Source organism: Malaclemys terrapin, chromosome 10 (assembly GCF_027887155.1).
Source record: "Malaclemys terrapin pileata isolate rMalTer1 chromosome 10, rMalTer1.hap1, whole genome shotgun sequence".
NCBI lineage: Eukaryota > Metazoa > Chordata > Testudines > Emydidae > Malaclemys > Malaclemys terrapin.
Genome location: NC_071514.1, coordinates 87591476 through 87614896, shown reverse-complemented (window position 1 = coordinate 87614896; position 23421 = coordinate 87591476). Strand labels below are relative to the sequence as shown.

The 23421-nt window shown below is 42.2% G+C and overlaps 1 protein-coding gene across 5 annotated transcripts in view; it reads right to left on the bottom strand.

Moving 5' to 3' along the window:
• The window catches only part of LOC128844166 (3-phosphoinositide-dependent protein kinase 1), a 136146-nt gene that overhangs the window by 47349 nt on the left and 65376 nt on the right, over positions 1–23421 (bottom strand). For 4 of the 5 annotated variants that reach the window (XM_054041631.1, XM_054041632.1, XM_054041630.1 and 1 more), the window contains exons 10-14: positions 23187–23360; positions 12011–12225; positions 10937–10994; positions 7180–7332; positions 473–6581 (exon numbers count right to left, since the gene is read on the bottom strand). In XM_054041631.1, the coding sequence (XP_053897606.1) occupies positions 6474–6581; positions 7180–7332; positions 10937–10994; positions 12011–12225; positions 23187–23360 (708 nt within the window). In that variant the 3' untranslated portion in view covers positions 473–6473. Of the gene's footprint in view, positions 1–472; positions 6582–7179; positions 7333–10936; positions 10995–12010; positions 12226–23186; positions 23361–23421 lie in introns of those variants that run through there. The other variant, XM_054041636.1, reaches the window with a different exon arrangement.

The window sequence follows — 23421 nt, the reverse complement described above, 5'->3', positions numbered from 1 at the left end:
CCGTCCTACCGGAAGTATCCGTTCGTAATACCGACTCCCCACGCCCTTCCAGCCGGAAGTGGTCAGGCAGATACCAATCCTCATGGCAGGGAGTTCCCAGCCCCTGACTCCGTAGCTGGAAGTGCGTGTCCTGGAGACTCACCGTTCCCACACCCCTCTCCCGGAGAGCATCGACCCCGGCCGGCCAACGCACGCGGCTGCCAGCTGGCCTCCAGCTCACACACTCCCCTCCCCCCGGCTCCTCGAGACAGGAAGTGTCCTTCCGGATTTCTGTTCCCTTCGCAGGAGTTCCCCCATCCGCCGGAAGTACCCGCGGAGAGCGCTTGTCCTTCGCCCGGCCCCTCAGCCGGTTGCTGCGGGGGCCGCGCCAGGCCTCGCTCGGCGGGCAGGGGCCGGAGGCTGCGCCTACCCCCCGTTCCTAGCGGCTCTCGGACAGGCGCGCGGCGCAGAAAAAGAGGCGGGAGCCCAGGGCCTAGGACCCTACATGCTTTTATTACAAGACTATCGAGCATAAGTGAAAATTCATCATCCAGTCACTAGCTACATCTACAGCACAGAGAGCTGTCGGGCGGAGAACAAACAGTCATTAAATTATGAGATATGATTAAATCATCGACCAATAGAAAATTTATATAATAAAGCCAGAGAAAGGTGTAAAATAGTTTACAATAATTATTCACATTCAAGGCTGTACATCAATACATACAACACCATGGCCCCGAACATGAATTCAATCCAAATAATTCATATATTAGAATTTAAATAACACAGACTGAACTAGAGGCCAATGCGAGCCAGCAAATAACTTTATAAGAATAAAAATACAAAAATGTTTATCCTAATATCACTGCATTATTTGCTTCTGTTTTTGTTTGCTTCTTAGTTTTTGCTTTTCCTGTACATCACAGTTACAGCTACAAACCAGGTAGAGAATATTACACACATTATAACTGACTGCCACCAATCTGAAAGACAGCTAACATCTATCAAAATTGATTATAGTTCCTAGTTTGGTTTTTTTGTTAGACAGATACAGCAGTTGAGAGTCCTGCCACAATTTAGGAGACTGCCATATCCAATCAAATTCAGTACATAAGCAATTTCAATCAGCAACTATCCCCATTCACTGTCACTCAAACAGACTGGACTTACATGCTTCAGCCAGTTTAAGAAATAAGTTTTCCATTTCTAAATTGTTCACTGTTTATAGCTGTGTTTCTTCCAAGACAGTGCAAACACATTATAGGGAAATGCAGTTTACCAGTTTGATTATAAATTTCCCATTTTAGCTGAAAATACACTGCTCTGGGTCAAAGAGAAATACTTACCTGCAAGCTGACTGAAGGAAGTATCTATAGACAGACATTTTCTGGGCCATGAGGCATTGCAGAAGTGATTCATAGTTTAATTAGTAAAATATTGGCCTAAAGACAAAATGGTTGAAGTATTCACCAAATGCTTCAAGTAGTATAAATACCACACCCATGTGTACACATCAGTTCTTTTTAAAATACTAGCTCAAGGAAGAGAGTTACGTGTAGCATCCCCAAAGCCCAGCTTTAGCAAATCATGTATCTCCTTTCCCCAGCTAAGACATTAATAATAAATGTCTTATTCCCACAGGAAACTACTCAGACTAACAAAGAATCTCATCACAGATGGAAAGAATTACAGCTATGTGGTCCAGTTGGAATACTCAGCTCCCAGTCAGGATTTGGGGTGAAAGAACTTCATTATTTAAGCTACTGCTTTCTTTATGGCGCAAATGTTTTTGAGCCAACAGGACCTATATCTCCAAAATATGTATATGGCCCTTCACAAAAAGACTCCTTGGTCCAGCATGAATAGTCAAAATTTGGAAGTGGGTGAGTATAAAATATTGCCCATCCAGCCATAGTTCTTCATAGCATTTGCATCATGTAATATCCCCCCACTTCACCCATACATACAAACACAGCTGCACACACACACACACACACACACACTCTCTCTCACACACACACTTTCAGTGTTTGTCTTTTAGGTTGCAGGAGACATATAGACAATAGATTTATGTATTATTTTAAAATTGGGGATTTTTATCACTGATAATTAAACTTGGGTTTCTAAAGTCAACAAAAATGAATAGGAGAAATATTTCTCTTCAGTGTGTGAGGGCTAAGTCCACAGGATCCTTTGAAAGTGCCCAATACAGAAGGCATCAGTGTCCAACATTACCATCCCTCATATATCACAGCACAAAAGCTGAAGCATGGATATAAAACTTTTACCCACCCCTCAGGAAGTTTTCGGGAGCTGTATCTAGCAGAATTGCTACACAGTTCAACAGCATTATGGGACAATAGCAATGCTGCATAGTTCTCAAGATGCCTTAGAGACTCCAACTTCGTTAGTACAGCGCCTCTCAAGACTGTTGTGGTACACTGCTCGTGATAGGTACAATAGATCGTCTAAAGCAGAAAAACAATGCTTATGTGAGCTATAACTTAACTGTCCTTAAAATAAACCCTGCTCAGAAGAGGGCTTAGGGCATTGCTTTATCACCATTTGCCTCAAACTCTCAGCCTAGCCAAAAAATCTTGAACATGCCCTGATATTTTTAAAGCTATACAGCAGACAAGACTGGGTCAATGTCCCACAGGAAAAAGGAAAGTGGGTTAAGTATCCTTTCTAGCACCAATCCCACTGCCTTTTCTTCAACCAGATTCCATTCAATGGAAAGCAGGCCCATCACCAGAGTTGAGTACCCTTCTGGGAGTCTGATCTCAAACTAAATGTCTCCTAATCTGAATCACAGCCACACTGACTCACAATCTTTCTGGAAATCTTGGTAATTGTAGCTGGGAAAGGAGAGTGAATGAATCAGTAGGCTCTGCACTCCTTGCCCCAAATATCTTCAAGAATAATGAGCTGCTAGTGGCCAGCTACACTCTCCCCTCTGGAGATCATATGATTACAGTATGGAGACTTCTAAATGGCCTGCTCTCAGCCCTAGAGCAGGCCGTTTAGCATACTCTATGCACTCTTCTCCATGCATTCTCATGAATGGCTGAGTGTGCTCCCACACAAGGCATTCAACTGCTTTGTCCACGAGGACATCCCTACACTGAGATATACTTATCCAATGCAGGAACCACTCCACCATAGTACATAGCACTTCCTGATATGTCCGTAAGCAGCATGCACGTGGACTTTACCCATTCCACATGACAGCCTTTGCCTTATCCTCCCATAGTATAAATCTTCCACTAGCATACCCCTAGTCACAGAAAAGTGACTGGGGGAAGCCTCGCCCAGAATAGTTTTGGTCCCCTCCTCCAAGTGCAACGGCAAGGAGCAGCCTTTTCTAGCCTATTCTCCTCTTCACTGGAGGGGAAACATGGGGATGAAGTAGTTTCACTTGACTTGCTCTCCTCCAATAAAGCAGAGATTAAGGACGGCAAGCCTCTGGCTCAGCTTTTGCCCCCTTCCACTGCAAAAGGAAGTCCATTCCTCAGTGAAGGTTTGTGAATTACGTTTTAGACTGAGTCCAAATAATCTGAGAAAAAAAATAGAATGAAAACAACATTTTTTGGAAGCCGATTTTGTTATTTGTGAGGTTTTGCCTACTATAGAAGGTAGTGCTCAATATTGTAACTTGTTCTAGATAGAGAATAATAGCTAAAACTACTCAGCTTTTTTCATGGGCCATAACCCTACCTGCGGAGCATGGCTTAATAACGAGGAACATGAATATGCAGAGGAGACAGAGCTTAGTGCAGGAGTCCGCCTGGAGAAGTTTCTAACTGCAATACTGTAATTTTTAAAAGAGCAAAGTACCCCACAATGCAAACACCCAACTTTGCAGACTCTCACATTTACTATCTACACAGCAATGACTGCAATCATTCTTGCTTTCTTTCACAAGAGACCTTCTTTGGGTGAAAGTAGTGTGTGTGCAGGATCAGATGTTATAGGGACAGTTTTAAAAAAAAAACAAACAGTGGGCAGAAAGAAAAAGATATTTCTGAATGACAAGAGGGGTTGCTAAACTATTTGATGTTACAGAAAACGTGTTTAGAGAAAGAACAGGATCATGTAATCAGGGGAAATAAATAAGTTTATGGATGCTATTCTAGCCTCTGTTCAAATTAGTGGAATCATTGCTAAACTCCGTAACAAGCCACCACTTTGCAAAGCTGTGTTTTGCTTGGAGATGCCACACTTAAAGTAACAGCAGTAAATATGTTTGAGCTGCTGTACAGCTCCACCACGACCAAGCTCTTCTACAGAAGGCAAGAATAGTACTTGCCTATAGCGCAGTGCTACAGACTTGTAATCCAGAACCTGCTGCACTGCCTCATAGTTGACATACAGGTGACGTGGATAGTTTGGTACTAACAGGTATCCATTGCCACAAACTCAAAAAAAGCAATACTGTATTATCTTGGCTGTGATGTTGGCTATGGAGTTAATATAATTGTAGGAGTCCTGTGTTACTTTAAGAACTTAGTGGCAAGTGGTTTGCCTTTGGAGTAGGGGTGAAGTTACTTTCAGACTAGCATCTGATTTTAACAGGAGGAATATCCTCTACTTTTCCCTTTATGCCAGGAGCCTGTGAGGCACTGTACCCCCTCATCCTCCCCGCAAAAATATGACCATGCATGTTAGTGAATTTGTTGTAGAGTATTGGTATGGATTCTTTTCTACAGGATCTAACTACACACTGGTACTTCTTCAAAAACAATTAGGAGGAAAGTAGCAACTTAATCAGACTCTCCTTTAAGGATCTGAAAATACTGATATATTGAACTGTTACACAACAGGCCTCTTTAGGTGCATATGGAAAACCTAGCATTGCTTGGTTACTTCTAGGACATTCAGACTAACCACAAAAATGGAATCCACCAATGGGCTTGACACAACAGCAGGGTGATCCTCCTTTGAGGGAGACTGGGGGTGGTGGGGAGAGAAGTACTTTGTACAAAAACAATTGAAGTGGCAAAGGAGCAAAAATGAGAGATTTCTGAAAATGATGAGTGAATAGATGTGGTATTTATACTGCTTTAGACATGAGGGAGGAATGTCTTTGTCCAAGCATGGGCATGCTCTTTCCAGGGGATCTGGTTACCCAAAAGCACAGATATATGGAAAACACTATTAGAGAAGTTACTTTTAACATGTACAAAGCAAAGTCTTTGCTGTGTCACAGGAAATGTTTGACCACAACAATTTAATTTGAAAAAGGATGAAGCAGACCGATATGAAACAAACATTTATAGATATGACTAGAGTACCATACATTTTCTCCTTTGATTCAACATTTTCATTTGAACTTCCAACTATTCAGATTAGTGTATAAGCTTATTGTATTTAAATGGTTTAAAATATTTTCAGAATTGCTAAAAGGTCTGCAAGTTGTTTGGCCAATGACCAGGACAAGAATATTTGTACACCTCATTATACAAAGAGACAAATCAAGTCATCAATTGTACATCAAAGTTTTCACTCTTCCTTCTCTACCCAAGTAAATAGGTTGGCCCCACTAAAATGCACAGTACATGCATACCCTGGAAAGAAAGCTACTTGCCCTCATCTCCTGAAAAGCTGAAGAGTCTAATTACTACCTCAATAGTAACATTTTATACTAACTGGTTAATTTAATTTAGTTAGTATTAATTAAAAGCATGCTGGTAAGTTTATTGTTCCTTGATTAAACTTGTAAATGCATCAAATTAAAATTCCTTGTTTAAAATTTTATGAACTTCAAAAGCCAAAATTTCAATTTTAGAAATTTCAGTGCCACGTTCAGCATTTTACTTTCTTACAACCTGTATCATCGGTGTCTGTCTGCCAGACACATACATCTGATTTACTCACATAATTATAATAAGTACCACGGAAATCCTGCAACCAGAATTATATTAGGAGTTATGCAAGGGTGCAACTGACCTGACTGCAAATGCCAGATACCAGTTAGAAAAGAAAAAAAAAAAAAAAAAGGGGGGGGGGGGGGGGGAAGGAAAGTAGAGAGGAGGTGCTGGTTACACCTCAGCAGAAGCATTTAAAAGCTCCCTGATGAAATACAGTTTAATGATCATCTGAAAGTCACAGAAATAATCCCAGCCCCATAAAGTGTAGGACTGGTACATGATCTGGGGTGTATGCGTGTAGATCAGTTTTAACTGATCTTAAATGAAGCTGGTAATGCAAAGTCTATCCATTAGTTTGCAGCAGAAATAGAGCTGAAGTGCACAAAAGCAAGATCCTCACTTCAACGATATGCATGTGGAAGCCTTAACAGAAGCACAAAGAGCAAGCAAAGCGACCCTGAATTCCATTTGTGTTTGTCGTTTTTAAAAAAAAACAAAATATTTCAGACATATGCTTCCCCTTGAGATGGATCATAGATGGGTTGGGAAGATTCCTCTGATCGGCTGCACATGGAGTTCTAGCAGCAAGTAGGGAGACTGGGACATTTTGGATGAGCTTTACTATTTAGCAGCATTCTGATGATATCTGTGCCGCCAAACTTCATGTATCTTTTTGCACCATTTATGAGCATTCCCACTTGGGTCCATCAGGTAATATGTCCTGTTAGGCTACAAGTAAATAATAGTTTAATGACTATTTCAAAAACAAATAAAACAAGAAACAGAAAAAAACCCCACAAATATTCTACTGGTAGCAAGAAAACTAATTCAGAATTAAATGATTATAAATCTGTTCAGGAACATATTAATTAATATCAATTGTAGTAATACAGCAATGTACATTATTTCTGGATAACTGTACAGTTGGTAAATGACCATTTTTCCATTTAAGATATGTAGACTGATTAACTGATACAGTAAGTCATTGGCACAATTTTAGTCAGTTGCAATATGCAAGAGCGCTTTGACTATTTTGAAGAGACCAATATGAAATCAAACTCTTGAAGCATTTCTTTCTAATACACACAATCCATTTAAAGTTTATATTTCTTTGTTAAAAAAAATTTCAATCCTCTCTTTTCATAAAAGCACACTAATACCAGCAACCTAGCATTCATGAATAACTCTAAAAATCTTTGTAGTACACAGGCAATGAAAACATTTCTATCAACAAAAAGTTCCAATTTCATTTCCAATAATTTATTAAAGAAAATTGATTAAAATTTTATTAAGACTTTTGGGAAAAACCCTAAAGATAGTCACTTACTGTATGAACAAAAAAGGTCTTAAAATTCTTGGCTTCTGGTCGCAGCTCTAGTGACCATGGAATTTCTCCTTTCAGAACTTTGTTGACAGGATCCACATAATAGAGATGGGGCCCTTCAGTGAGCAATAATTGGCGCCGACGAGCAAACAATCCCTGACAAGGAGAACAGTAGCAGCAACACCAAGTGTATCAAGGCAAAGGAAGAAATGAATTACTATTAGATGTATTCTCTCAGAGCTCTGGTGTGTGTGTTTTTCTCACTTCCCCCTGCCCCACAACCCTCTTAAAGCATGTGCTTAAGTCATAGTGATGTCAGTGGGCTTTAGCACTTGCTTACATGCTTTCCTGAATCACAGCCTTAATAAAGAGCAGGGAACAACTGCCTTCAGTATTTATTTATCTTATCAGGAATCTGTCAAATCCTTGTAAGTGTACTGGCAGGCAGCACAATCACTATATAATGTATGCATTCTAGTATTTGTGCTCACTGATAAAACTAATATTTTTATTATAGATGGATAAAGTAATATGGGATTCTTATTCTCTCAGGGCATCGTTATAGAAACAGAGTTAATATAGGTTGGCTAATTTCAGAGTTGGGCTTCTAGTAAGTTTCTGAATTTATTACAGTTTCAAAGTGTTAGAACATAAGAATGGCCACACAGGGTCAGACTAATGATTCATCTAGCCAAATATTCTGTCTCTGACAGTGGTCAGTGCCAGTTGCTTCAGGCAGTTGGAAGTTTAGGGATACATGGAACATGGGGCTGCACCCCTGACCATCTTGGCCAATAGCTGTTGATGGACCTATCGTTCACAAATTTATCTAATTCTCTTTTGAACCAATTTATACTTTTGGCTTCACAACTTCCCCTGACAACAAGTTCCACAAGTTGACTGTGTGTTATGTGAAGTACTTCCTATGTTTCTTTTAAACCTGCTGCCTATTAATTTCATCAGGTGACCTCTAGTTCTTGTGTTATGTGATCACCCTAGCCCACGTGCATGCTGACTCTCTCTCTCTCTCACACACACACACACACACACACACACACACACACACACACAATTCTAACAGATTGGTGAGGCATGATTTCCCTTTACAAAAGCCATGTTGACTCTTCCCCAACATATTGTGTTCATGTGTGTGAGATAATTCTGTTTTTTAACCATAGTTTCAATTAATTTGCCTGATACTGAAGTTAGGCATACTAGCCTGTAATTGCCAGGGTCGCCTTTGGAGCCTTTTATAAAAAAATCCAGCGTTACATGACACGTGTGTGTGTGTGTGTGGGGGGGGGGGGTGTGTGTTAAAAAAACATTACACACACCCTTTTTAAACTAATATATTTGGAAGGTAATACCAACAAGACACTTGTATGTGCATGCAACATTAGCAGTCTCAGTCCCACAAAGAAACTAAGTCCTGTACAAGTTAATAAAAATAAGTTAAAAAATGACTAGACTAATACAACATCACTAACTTTACATAAAAAGTTTGCCCCTTCCTCACCTGTTCCCCTTCTTGTCCACTCTCCACTTTGCCTACATCAAATGTAACTTGCATTTTAAGTAATTTTGGCAGGGACTGAGTTTGCCTGTGAAGCTCACATAGCACTGTATAAACAATTTCTGCTTCTTGACTATATTCTTGTATGCATCTCAGTGCATTTCTGTTGAAGTGTCAATATAACCAGCATTTTAAATAGTTAACCTCGTGACACCGTACCCCATATTCATCAGTGATATTATTAGGATATGATTATGGCATAAAATACATCATAATTATGCAAGATGCGTCATGTGAGGTGTCATTGGAAAGGTTATGATTTACTGACTATGATTATCATATTTGTATGCATGTACCATTTTTGTATCTGAAGTTAGGAATATTGACAATGTATGTATGTGTTTACACCTGGGGAACACCCACTAGACAAGATGCTTTCATTCTGAAAAGCTGTGTGGGGAAGGGCCATTACAGAAAACAACAGGCCTTAGAAAAAACTTATCTCCCAGCTGGGGGCCTTCCTGAGGACGCTGCAGACAGCCTCCAAGTCATGGCTGCTGTGACACTACAGGGACATGTGACCAGGTCACTTGGTGCTGGACTCCATCTTGGGATATCAGTATTTTTCCACTGACTGGCGTGGGACCCAAGCACTGAAAGGGTTCCCGCCATATGTAAAAACTATATAAGGCAGGGGAATAGCATCATCTTGGTTCTTCATTGACTCCCCACTCAAAGAGACTCCTGGAAACACCCGAGGAACTGAGGAAAGTGCTTGACCTAGGCTAAAGGGATTTTTAGCTTGTGAATGGAACACCTGGGGATTCCAAGTTGCAAGCAAGTGTAGCTTGCCCCTTAATCTGCAGCCTGCTTGTATCATCACTTAGGGTGAGAATTTGCTACTCATATCCGATCTCTGTAGTATATTAAGCTTAGTTTGCATGTATTGTTTATTTGCTAGGTAATCTGCTTTGATCTGTTTGCTATCTCTTATAATCACTTCAAATTTATCTTTTGTAGTTAAATAAACTTGTTTTTGCCCTGTCTAAAATCAGTGTGAGAGAGTCATAACTTGGGGCAGAAAGCGGTTGTGAATTCCTCTCCACATTTAGCGAGGGGATGAATTTCATGAGCTTACGCTGTATTTTGAGTTTACACTCGGAGGGAGGGTAGGGGTGTGTGAAGGAGATGAGTAGCTAGGAAGTTCCCTAGCTGGAGCCTTCCCATGCAGGGCTGATCACAGCAGCTGCATGTAACTGCAGCTGGGTGTGTCCCTACCTGTATGTGTGCTGGTGAAAGTGCAGACTGGTCACAGCAGTACAGTGTAAAGGGAACCCAGGCTGGTGGGTTAGGGGGGCTCAGTGGAACCTCAGTTCCAGGTGGCACCCCGGGGGGAACCCATCAGAAACCTCATCAAAGTTCCAAGAGGACTTTAAAAATAAAACTGCTGGTTATATAGACATTGTAGCAGAGCAACATCCTTTTCAGATATTTTCGCTCCCTGCACAGCGGTGAGCAGTCACAACAATGGACTTCTGGAGAGAAAATGCAGAGTGACATGTAAGTAGATAATGACTGGGGTGAAGACACTGTATTTGTAGGCAGCAGACCATGACAACTAACGGGCCAGTTAAGTGACAACAGCCTTATATTTAAAATATCTAAATTGATTTTAATGCCACCTCTGCCACTCTCTACAGAGTAGCCCGAAGTCAGATGTAGGATAGAGGGAAGGAAAGTGGAGTTGCTCTTAGAATGAGAGACTGTTTCATTCTACCTCAGAAGGATTAAAAACTACACTGAGGACAATAATGGCCTGTATTCTAGTTTCAAACATTAGCAGCCCAACAACACACACAGCAAACATCAATATCAAGAACAACTGAAGACTGAGTGTCATGCTGGACTAATCAGATTGATAAAGGAGAAGAGAAGACATCTCCATTCACAGTTGATTACAAATTGGAAGCACCATCAGCTAATCTGACTGCAGCTTTTGTCCAACCAAGAGTGTACCATAACATTTTTTTTTTTTTAAAAAGGAAAGATATTAAATGTGTGAAAAGCTGTTTGCTAGGCAATGTTATGACATCTTTTATAAAAGGAAAAATAGATTTGGGACAGAGCTAACAAACCTATACAAATCAGGTAACTCCAAAGACCGGTTCCTTAGCAATACATCTCTCGGGGTGCAACTGCAAGAACAATGACATTTTACATCATGACAGACAGGATAATGAAACTTACCTTTCTTTTATCTACTGGACCCATTTTTAGTATTAAGTTGTTTTCTACAAACTGGTGCCTAACAAGAAAAAAAAAAAAAAAAAAAAAAAAAAAAAAAGAATTATCATCATTACAGAAGCACCCCTGCCCCTCCTCCCCCCAATGTAACCACAACTACCCTAGTTATCGTTTTCTTTTTCTTTCAAATCTATCTGGGATATTTCTAAAGATCCACTGCCTTGGAATCTTTAAAAAGTTCCAATCTCTATAGGTCTCCCCTTTCTGTTCATGAGCCATGCATATAACTTTAAATACACCTCTACCCCGATATAACGTGACCCAATATAACACGAATTCGGCTATAACGCAGTAAAGCAGTGCTCCGGAGGGGGTTGGGGGGGGGGGGGGGAACTGCGCACTCCAGCGGATCAAAGCAAGTTCGATATAACTTGGTTTCACCTATAATGCAGTAAGATTTTTTGGCTCCCGAGGACAGCATTATATCGGGGTAGAGGTGTATTAGATGAATTTCAACCCTATCCCAAAAGGATTTGCTAGATATCAGTAGGTTATAATTTATTTTCAACTTAATTCCTACTGTGACAAGACTGATGGATTGCACCTGTTATTGATTGTATAATCTGAAGACAGTGGGGCTGTGGAGGTGTGACTGAGCTTAATTTAGCTTGAAGAGCTTAATTATTGGTGCCCATATACGAGAAGCAAAGAATCATGCTGTTTTCAGACCTCAGATTGATTTTACAAGAGTAGCAGATAAAAAAAGCCTCTCTTTATTGTTTAGCTGAGTTCATTTGATATGGAGTCAGAGAGAAAACACAATCCAGTATATATATGACACTGACACACTGACACACATACCATTTTTCAGATTATCACTGCACATTATTCTTAAAGTGGTACTAGCAAAAATCTTTAGTCAAGAAAAGCATAATTACTAATGAAATCATTAACTGTTCAGCTACTAGGATGCTGATAAAGATGAATATGAACCAAGGCAAGAATGGATGGTTTACTGTTTTGTAGATTCCTTATTACTGCACAAAAATCACAGATCAACCACTTTAAACACCTTACCATGGATTTCCACCAGCCTGTTTTGCCAGTAGTAGTCTCTTCTCATCTTCAGAAAACTGCAAGTCCAACTCAAAGGAGTTATTGTCAAGATCGTGAATGTACTGTTCTATGTTCCCTGATGTTTGTGGGTGACTTGTCTCTGGGGCAGATAGTGAAGGGGAGGATGCCGAACCAGAAACTTGCATGCAACCAAATTGACTCAGGAGGTTGTCGTACTAAAGAAGGAAAAATTATTAAAACAAATTTTAGTCACTTGTTTTTTTGAATAAAGAGTGATATTCAACATTTTTATAGAATACACTGAAAAGCTGTTTTTAACTCTAAAGTTTGACTGCTGATTTGCTACGATTCACTCTAAAAAAATATAACCAAGAAATTACTTGGTTTGTAACAGCAAATACATCACTGTCACAAAGTTGGGTTAGAGATACCAGTATGTTAAGCAAAAGCTTAAAACAAATCAGGTAATTTATTACTTGTGTACATACATGACAGAAAGCCAGTCATGTTTCAACGTCATTCAAAATGGAATTAAAAACAACTCAATAGGCTAAGTATTTGGAAGCAGTGGATCTTTAATTTTAGGAATGTCACTAGAATCATACATTGTCTTTCCCACCTCTAGCTTTTATGGCTGTGTTCTGTTTGTCACAATCTAATACAAATAATATTATTTAACTCTTGTATAGATTTTCATCCATAGATCTCAAAGTACTTTACAAAGGAGAATAAATATGAGGTCATCCACTTCCATTTTGATTTGTCTCCAGGAATGATGCTTCCATAATCTCTAAGACTATTCCATATCCAAACACATCTTATTAGGAATTTTCATTTGCCAGTTTCATCTCACTACTCCTAGTTATTTGGTCTTATTATTTGTTAAGCACTGTGCACCATAAGAGAAGAGCTAAGAGTACCCCATAAGAGGTATAACAACAGGTAGGTCTCTTACATACCCTGGAACTCTGGGAGGTATAAAGGGGTAGAATCCACAACACTACTTAGGTACCTAAATCCCATTTTTAGGTGCCTAGATCCCCCACTGTGATCCACAAAACTCCTACTGAATTCTGTAGGTGCCTAAACTCACTTGGCACCTAAATTTGTGTCTTTAGGCATACACGCTGCTGCCTCACTCTAGGCGTTGGACACCCATCTCCCACCTGAGCCTCAAGGGAAGACAGGCATTCAGATGCCTAACTTGCCCAATTTGATAGCCACACCTAGAGGGTGCCTGCTGGATCAGGTCCCCTTAAAAAAAAAAAAATTTGAGGAGGTGGTTGGCTGCTGCTGCTGCTGCCACCACGGCCCACCTTGTAACTTTTAGTCCAGTGGTTATAGCACTTGCCTGGGATGTGGGAAACCCAGGTTCAATTTGGCTCTCTGCTAGAGCAGGAAAAGATTTGAACAGGGTCTCCCCTATCTTCAGAGAGTGCTTTAACCATTGAACTATGGGATATTCTGATGTGGGGACTTTCTCAGTTTCTCTTGTTGAAGCTTTGCCCTTGAGGATAAAGAAAGAATGATTGGAGCAGGGAGACTTGAACCAGGGTCTCCTGACCCCTGAATGAGTGCTCTGACCACTGGACTACAGAGCCCTTCCTACACTCGCTCTCTCTCTCTCTGACCCAAACACTTTTTCTTTATTCACTATGGACCATCTTAAACAGGAGAGATTGAGGTACTCTAACCAATGGGCTAAACGTTATAAGGTAAGCAGTTGCGCCAGCACCTGCAAAACAGCTGGTGGTAGTGGTTGCATGGAATGAGGCAGGTGCCTAAGTCATTCCCACAAGAACCTACATAAATACCTAAGCCAGGAGTCAGATTCCTGTTCATAGATCTCTAGCAGATCTAGGTGTCTTCCTGCAGTCTGGATGCAAGTGCCTGTTTCTGAGAAAGGGAAGTGGCTTAGAACAACAGCCTCTCCCACTGGCTAGACCAGGCAAGGAGCTGCCTAGTGTGCTGGTTTTTGTTGATTGCATTTTAAGGTGCCTATCTCTCCCCATTCATTGGGCTATAAGGTGGATAGAAAGCTGGCTAGATCGTCGGGCTCAGTGGGTAGTGATCAATGGCTCCATGTCTAGTTGGCAGCCGGTATCAAGCGGAGTGCCCTAAGGGTCGGTCCTGGGGCCAGTTTTGTTCAATATCTCATTAACGATCTGGAGGATGGCGTGGACTGCACTCTCAGCAAGTTTGCAGATGACGCTAAACTGGGAGGAGTGGTAGATACGCTGGAGGGTATGGATAGGATACAGAGGAACCTAGACAAATTAGAGGATTGGGCCAAAAGAAACCTGGTGAGGTTCAACAAGGACAAGTGCAGAGTCCTTCAATAAGGATAGAAGAATCCCATGCACTGTTACAGACTAGGGACCGAATGGCTAGGCAGCAGTTCTGCAGAAAAGGACCTAGGGGTTACAGTGGACGAGAAGCTGGATATGAGTCAACAGTGTGCTCTTGTTGCCAAGAAGGCTAATGGCATTTTGGGCTGTATAAGTAGGGGCACTGCCAGCAGATCGAGGGACGTGATCATTCCCCTCTATTCGATATTGGTGAGGCCTCATCTGGAGTACTGTGTCCAGTTTTGGGCCCCACACTACAAGAAGGATGTGGAAAAATTGGAAAGAGTCCAGTGGAGGGCAACAAAAATGATTAGGGGGCTGGAACACATGACTTTTGAGGAGAGGCTGAGGGAACTGGGATTGTTTCGTCTGCAGAAGAGAAGAATGAAGGGGGATTTGATAGATGCTTTCAATTACCTGAAACGGGGTTCCAAAGAGGATGGATCTAGACTGTTCTCAGTGGTACCTGATGACAGAACAAGGAGTAATGGTCTCAAGTTGCAGTGGGGAAGGTTTACGTTGGATATTAGGAAAAACTTTTTCACTAGGAGGGTGGTGAAGCACTGGAATGGGTTACCTAGGGAGGTGGTGGAATCTCCTTCCTTAGAGGTTTTTAAGGTCAGGCTTGACAAAGCCCTGGCTGGGATGATTTAGTTGGGGATTGGTCCTGCTTTGAGCAGGGGGTTGGACTAGATGACCTCCTGAGGTCTCTTCCAACCCTGATATTCTATGATTCTATAGTGAAGTTAGGCACCTAACTCTACTGTGTGGATCAGAGTGTTGTTTCTGTGATTTTCTAAGAGCCCAATTGTTAGGCACCATGATGCTCATCATAGTAATACCAAATCCCTTTGTGGATTTCACCCACTGTCTTTTGATGCTCCTGCTGTGCAGTGTCCATACCACTCCTCATCCAGCAGAGGGTTTAACAGCCATATCTGAGCTTGTAATTTCAATCCAATCTGCTTTCAGTAAACATCTCACACCCTGTATACTAGTAAAAGGTCAAAAGTTCCACAAGTGGGGAGCACAATGAGAAAGCTTTGGAAGGAATTCCAATGACACAATGGAACAATCAATAACTTCTGTTTGGAGATTCAGAAGGAACAAGGAAACTATGACAACATTTTAGAAATAAAGGCCCACACCCATTCAATGCCATAAACTTCTCAAGAGAGACAAGGTGGGTGAGGTAATATCTTTTATTGGACCAACTTCTGTTGATGAGAGAGAAAAGCTTAACTTTCAAGCTACCGAGAGCTCCTCTTCAGGTCTGGGCTCTGTGGTAGCTCAAAAGCACATCTCTCTCACCAAAAGAAGTTGGCCCAATAAAAGATACTACCTCACTCAGCTTGTCTCTAATATCCTGGGACCGACAGGGCTACAACAATACTGCATAAAACTTCTCAAGTAAGATTGATGTGCTTTTACTGATTGCTACTAACTTCTGCACACATTTCTGAGGATTCAACTGAATGCATTTGAACTGCTGTTTATAAGCAAATGCCACCAATATATGGAAATTGCATTAGTTCCTCAACTCCTAATGATTGCAGTCAAGGTTTGCACTTGTTTAACAGAAACAGGTGAGTACATGTGAAGATTGGAGGTTACACTAATTAGAGAAACTATTAATCCTCGGAGTAGAAGGGTTAATCTTACTAACCTTTCTCCTTGTCTTAGAATAGCTTCTCAAGTAAACAGGTACCATTCTTAAAAAAAAAAATTTCCTGGTGAACGCTGAACACACATCTTAATTGGTAGTGAATCTTTTTAACTCTGATTTCCTGTGATCTCTTGCAAAAGGTGGTCTCTCTCCAGTGTGATATAAACTTCAGTCTACCCTTGTGGGGAGACTAAGAGTACTGTAGCCCATAGGACTAACTTGCTTGCTTACTTAAATATCTTTTCTTATGGTCTGTTTGTTTTATTAGAATACATGTATAGATTTGTACTAGAGTATTTTTGGCATCTCTGGGTTGTTGTCTCTCTGTGTCTAGAGATTACCTATATCACTTGTGACACAGCATCTTCTAGTCCCTGTGCAATCAGTCTCCACAGGCACTTCCTCTTTATCTATGGTGGACTCTGACGGAGGAGAGGGTGTCCCCCCCCACCCGCGCCTCACTAGTCACCTCCTCTAAGAACACACTTGACAACCTACTGCTCTGCCACTCTGGGACCTCTCTTTTCTGTCTGCAGACTGCTTATAGCTGCTTTCCTGATAACTTCCTCTTCTGATCTCCCTACGGCTCCTGAGTCTCCGTCTCTGACTTGCTCCTGAAGACACCATGTCAGCCTAAGCTAATTCTCTCCCCCTACTTCTAGTAATTGGCTCTGCAGGTGGGTCTATCTCCTTTGGTTCAACCATATCAATGGGGATGGGAACAGAAGCTCTGTCTCCTCTCTCTCTGACAATCTTGGTCACTATCTGCAGCTCTTTATTTGCTCTCTCTCTCAAGGAGTTTGCAGCAGCGGGCATTTCTGTAGCCCTCCTATACTTCAGCATTGTTGCTGTGTGCCAATTTGCTATCTCTCTTTCTAACACATTGCAAATCCAACAACTGACCATGGTCTGATTTATAGCGGTCTAGCATTCTTAGGCTGGCAGCCACTCACTCCTGCCAACAGCGAATTTTCTCGCCTGCCCCCTCTGCATGAGATTGACTCCACTCTAACTTTTTCTCAAACTCCTGTCCCTTTTGGAAAAGTTCTACTCGTTCCTTCGAAGCTACATGTAGCTAAGTTTTTAAACTCCAGGATAATATTTCTTCACACAACGCCCAGTCAACCTGTGGAACTCTTTGCCAGAGGATGTTGTGAAGGCCAAGACTATAACAGGGCTCAAAAAAAGAACTAGATAAATTCAATTAGCGAGGATGGGCAGGGATGGTGTCCCTAGCCTCTGTCTGCCAGAAGCTGGGAAATGTGTGACAGGGGATGGATCACTCAATGATTATTTGTTCTGTTTATTTCCTCTGGGGCACCCGGCATTGGCCACTGTTGGAAGACAAGATACTGGGCTAGATAGACCTTTCGTCTGACCCACTATGGCCGTTCTTATGATCTATGTTTGGGAATCCCCAGTAGCTGAATATGTGCTGTGGGGCTCTTGTGTCTAACTCCCACTTGTGGTCTTCTGAGAATCTCCTGCACAATGAGACTGCTGTGGCGTTCTGGTGTCCAGGTAGGTATGTGGCTGAGATGACATTGTTGTGTTGGATACACCAGTTCCACAATTTTAGTGCTTCTGAGCATAGGCATTGTGACCTCACCCCCCCCCCCTTGTCTGTTGATGTGAAACATGCAGGCAATGTTGTCCGTCATTACTCTTATGGTCCTTTGTCTGATCAATGGTAGAAAGTGTTGGCACACATTGCAGACTGCACGTAGTTCTAGGAGGTTGATATGTAATGTGGATTCTGATGGGGACCATCTGCTCTGCATCGTGTGGGTCTGTAGATGTGCTCCCCAACCAATTAGGAGGCATCAGTTGGTAGGATCAAGGATGGTGTGGGTTGGAGAAAGGGGACTCCCTTCCCCCCCTCCCCCCAATCCAGACATTTTGGGGCTGTGTACACCAGTCTAATGGAGTACTTGATCTTGATTGGTATTGATAGGAGTTTGTTTAAGCTGTGTCTGTGGGGTATATACGCTGTCCGTAGCATGCCTGGAGATAGTGCATGTGTAATCTGGCGTGTTTTACCACAAACATGGCTGCTACCATATGGCCAACCAGTTGTAAGCACATTCTGGCAGAGATCTGTGGGCTGTTCTCACAGTGAGATGAGACTATGGATGAAAATCAGTGAGCTGGGAGGAAGGCTCTGGCTTGTTTAGCATCGAGCCAGGCCCCAATAAATTCCAGATGCTATACCGGCGTCAATACTGATTTTTGTATGTTTATCTGGAGGTAGAGGTTCAAGAACAGGTCCATAATTTTTCTTATGTCTTCAACAGTGTCAATTCTGGTCAGAGCTTTGAGGAGGCAGTCATCCACGTATGGGAATATTACAATTCCTTGTGTGCACAGATGCACCGCCACCACCTCAAGGACTTTGGAAAATACTCTGGGCACCATAAAAAGGCCAAAGGGTAGTACCTTGCATTGGTAATAGTAGGACCCCAGGACAAATCTGAGGAATCACCTGGGGGAAGTGTTTATGGTGATATGGAAGCACAGATCTTGGAGGTAGAGGGCCAAGAAACCATCCTGTTCCAGTACTAGGATAACTGTTCATAGTGTGATCATCCTGAAGTGTTGTAGTTTGACGAACTTGTTGAGGTTCCTCAACTCTGGGATCTCTCTCCACTTGCTGGATTTCTTTTGGATCAGAAAATAGTGGGAATAAAAACCTTTCCCTATAGGCTGGAAAGGGACCAGTTCTACAGATCCCAGTCACAAAAGATGGTTTGATTCTTCTCACAGAAGGTGTTTATAAGAAGAGGGATGAGGCAAGGTGGATGGGAGAGGGAGGGAATGGAACAGAGTACTTTTTGTTGAAGATTTTTAAGACTCACTTGTCTGAGGTGATTTTTTGCCATGATGGGTAGAAAGGGGCCAAGCAGTTGCCAAACTGATTGGCTATTAAAGATGGTTGAAGCAACTGGACCAAAGGGAGGCACCTCAGGACTTCAACCAAAGCTTCAAAATTGTTGTTTTGAGGTGGATGTGTGAGGTGTAGCCCCTTGTGCTGGTGTCTGCCTCCACTTAGGACGCCTCTGTTGCCAGCATTGAAGGTCATAACTGCCGCTGTGGGGTGAAATGTGGAGTTCAAGACCTTGGGGTAGGCTAGTATCTACCCGGTCTTCTCTTTGGCGCTGGCTTATATATACCGAGTGAATGGAGTGTTGCTCTGGAGTCCTTTAGAGAATGTAGGGACTCATCCGTGAGCTCAGCGAAGAGTTCAGATCCTTCAAAGGGTAGATCCTTGACAGTGGTCTGTGACTCTCTGGAGAGCCCGAATAGGTGAAGCCATGGTGCTCATCTCATCACAACCAATGTTGCAATAGAACTGGCAGCTGTGTCTGCAGAGTCCAGAGAGGTTTGCAGTGCGTACAGGCCAGAAGTTGCCCTTCCATCACCAGTGCCTGGAACTGCTCCTTTTTGTCATCTGGGAGGTGTTGACAGAATGCCTGGAATTTGGAATAGTTTGTGATTATATTTGGCTAGAAGTGCCTCATAGTTAGTGATACTGAACTAGAGTATAGCTGAAGAATATGCTTTATAACCAAAGAGGTCTAACCTCTTCCAGTCCCTGTTGCAGGAGATTGGTCTAGAGTGGGTGTTGTCACCACTTCTTTTGTACCGCATTGACAACAAGGGAGTTTGGAGTAGGGTGGGGGAAAAAATTCCATGTCCTTAGTGAGGACACAGTATTTCTTGTCCACTCGCTTGCAGGTGGATATTGATGCTGGGGTCTGCCAGATCACTTTGGCAGGGTCCAATGGGGCCTCATTGATTGGGAGTGCTATCTTTGAGAGCAACAGCACAAGTTGCTCAATAACTTCTCTTGAGATCCCTCTGAAGAGAATCTGCAATGCTGTGGAACAGTTCTTGGAACTGTTTAAAATCATCCACCGATGCCGGAGATGGTAGCATGGCGGCCTCATTGGGGGACAATGAGGAGAAGTGGATTGGTAGTGTAACCTCTTCCTCAGTTTCTTCCTTCTGCACCTCTAGCGCTTCTGGTTCGGAGTCAGGCGGTCTAGAGACTGATGAAGAGCGTATTTGTCTCTGTCTCTGCTCTGTTAACCGTTTGGGAAAGTGCGACATATATGCAGCCCATAGGTTCCAATAGAGCCAATGTGAGGGAATTGGCATATGGGATTTCATCCATAGAGGTTCAGACCAGAAACCTAGTTCGCTGCTAGTCTCCAGGTATCGAGGATGAGAAGATGATTCTCTGTGTGGATGCCCTTGATATGATGGTGAAGTAAGCAATGCAATGGAGTACTACTCCTTTTCCTCCACGCTAGAGAAGAGTGCTGCAGTCCTCAGTGGTGAAGGGGAGTAGTGTTTTGTCTCCAGGGAAGAGGCATGAGCTGCAGAAAGCTTGTTATGGAGAAGAGGCGACTCGGGTGTGAGAGATGAACAGCTCTCGGGGGTATCAAAACTCCTGTGGTAGTTGCAGGAGCATCCTCAGCATCAGTGGCTGTGTAGAAACTGGGGGCATTGTCGGTGCCAAGTGCATTATCTCAAGTGGCCAATAGATGGTGCTGAGGGTCGCGTTTGTGCAGATGACTTGATCTGTGCTGAGGGCTTGCTCGGTGCCAAAGACTTGGCTGGTACCAAGGGCTTGGTCGATGCCAAAGCACTCAGAATTGTTTTAGTTGAGGTGGTCAGCACTGATTTCAAAATTCTTGCACAGTCCTTGGTTCCGAGTGACAGTGTTTCTGTTTGTGGCCCTGCCTATTTAGGGTCCTTGGACCTCTTCTTAGCACTGATTCTGGAGATGCGCAGATGGATGCGGGAGTTAAGTCTTGCCCCTGAAGATGTTGTGGCTACTGACCTCGCAGGGGATGCCTTTCTCTGAGGTAGCTCCTTAGAGGGTGAACTAGTGGCCCATTTCTTTTCTTCTGGACAAAAAAGAGTAGATTTTCTCTTGGTGGTATGCGGCGAATGAGGGTTGGCTGATGATTGTGCTGATGGCGATTGCCACGTAGGAGAGGCATGGGGGCCAGGGTCTGAGGTTGGCCAGAGAGCTCTCCATTAGTAAAAGTTTTAGCCTCTGGAGTGAGCCTTCAATTTGAAGCAGTGGGTACACTTTTGTGAGACATGTCCCCCACGAAACAGCATATGCACCGTGAATGACTATCGCTCACGGAGATGGCCTCATGACAGAAGAGGCACCTCTGGAACCTGGAGGATCTGGGCATAACCCTGATAAGGGAGAACTTCCCAATTGGGAAGGGTGTAGAAAAGGAAACCTATGATAAGCTAAAGAGTAACAGGGAGGGAAGAGCAAAGAATTTTTTTTTTCCAGGAGAAAGAAAAAATAAAGGAAATGGCTAATATCTACAAAAAGTTATAATGGAAATACTACTATTATTAAAGGCTATGGTTGTATGAAGGTCTCTGCTCAGGATTCTATCCCAGACCAAAGGCGGTTGAGAAGGAACTGAGGGTAGTTGGATTGCACAGTACTATATAGACGCCACTCATGGTACGAGACAGAGAGGACTGCATGTGCAGCCCAACAAGCAGTGATACTGAAAATCTTCGATCCCAGGCACAGGAGTGCTACTGCACTTATAGTGTCCATAGGGATGCTACTCAAAGAAGAGCTCAAGAGCTAAATGAGACCCTGTAAAGGTTCTAGCAGTTTGAGTTTTCTACCTTGCTTCTGAGGAGAGAATATTGCTTCAACCAGCGGTCACCAGATTGCTTCTCAACGCCAAAGCTGCATCCTCCCGTGTCCAGAACTGCACTGTGAAATATGTACCTTTTTTCTGCAAAATGCTGAAAGCATGAGTGAGAAAAGTAAGTAGCAGCAGTTCTTTATGCATGTCAGTAACACTGATATCCAGTCAGGTGATGCTTATGAAGATAGTGCTCTTCTATCACAGTACTGTAGCTCTTGTTAGCAGCATTGTCTCTGCTATCTTCTCTTGGACTGTGAAAAGTTGTTCTTTTTATGAAATTTATCAGAGACATGGAGCCTTCAGGAACCTGAAAAGAGTTGTTAAGATTGGTTCTATGTTAGAGATTACTATTCCACTGTCTGATCCTAATGAAGACTCAGAAATATTGAGGTATTGCTTCTCCTAAAGGAGAGGTAAGGGAAGTAATAAAGGCTTCTGCTGGATGAACGTTTCCTCTTCAGGCAAATATTTTGGCAATAGCTGCACTGCACACCTAAATGTGAAAGACCTTTGGTATTTAAGACATGGGATGACAGTAAATAGGAGAATGCTGGCAAGCACAGCATTCAGACTTCCAAAAAGTTAAACTGACGTCCATGTTTCCAGGAAAAGCCTACATCTTTCAGACAATCTGTATTAAGTGACACAAAAACATTAGCTAGCTTTTAAAAGAAAACAGAGTCACATTTTATGCTAAGGTTCCATTTATAAGCAGTTTTATAGAATAAATGAATGATCAATCAATTGTCAGAGGCTCCAACAAATCAAGAAGTTGCTTATAGCTATGATTTATATCTATTAACATCTTGAAGAGCTGTGCTTATAACCATCTCTAACACGTACTACATAGATCTACCAGTTTAACTCGTTCTGGTTGAAAAATGGGTGGTGTCACTCCCATGCAGAATTTTGCTGAAAATGAAAGAATTGTTTTCATCTACATTTTAGATGGAAAATTCCAGTTTTTCAGCAGAAATAAAACAAAATATTTCAATTTGGAAATGCTGCCATGGTGTCTAATGGGAGCACTCTCCTCTCAAGGCTGGGGCTCCTGGGTTGTTCAGCATTCCCATGATGCATTATGGTTCCCCTCCCGAAGAGCAGTGGCAGTGCACAATGGGAGATGTAGTCCATCCAGCCCAGGGAGGAGAATGGGAAGATGATGTATCATGGCAACATTTCCAAATAAAAGCACTTCAGTTTTCAGCTGAAAATTTTTTGGGGTGGGGGGAAGTAAACAGAAAGACTCTTTTCACACATAAAATCTGTTTGGTGAAACCCCCAATGTTTCCTCAAAAAACAACTGCAATATACATTTTGAGACCAGCAATACCAATATTTTCTATTAATCATCTCAAGATACAGTGTGACCAAAACAGTTTTAATAAAAATATTATCTTGGCAAGAATTAATCTGCTCTATGTAAAGGTCTCAAGTTGCAATATAGCACAACTGACACTTACATTTCCATAACAATCCTCATCATCTTCAGACATAGCGGGTAAATACGCTGTGAGCTTTGGGGGTGTCTGATGATGCAGATTCTCCCATGTAATGGATTCAAAGAATGGATGAGCCTTAAGAGGTCCATACCCTCCCATTTCTTCACAGCCTAATCTCTTTGTAGCATCCAGAACCTGGATAAGTTAAAATTAAGTTTGTACTTCTTTAAAATAATGGCAAGTAGTTTCAAAACAA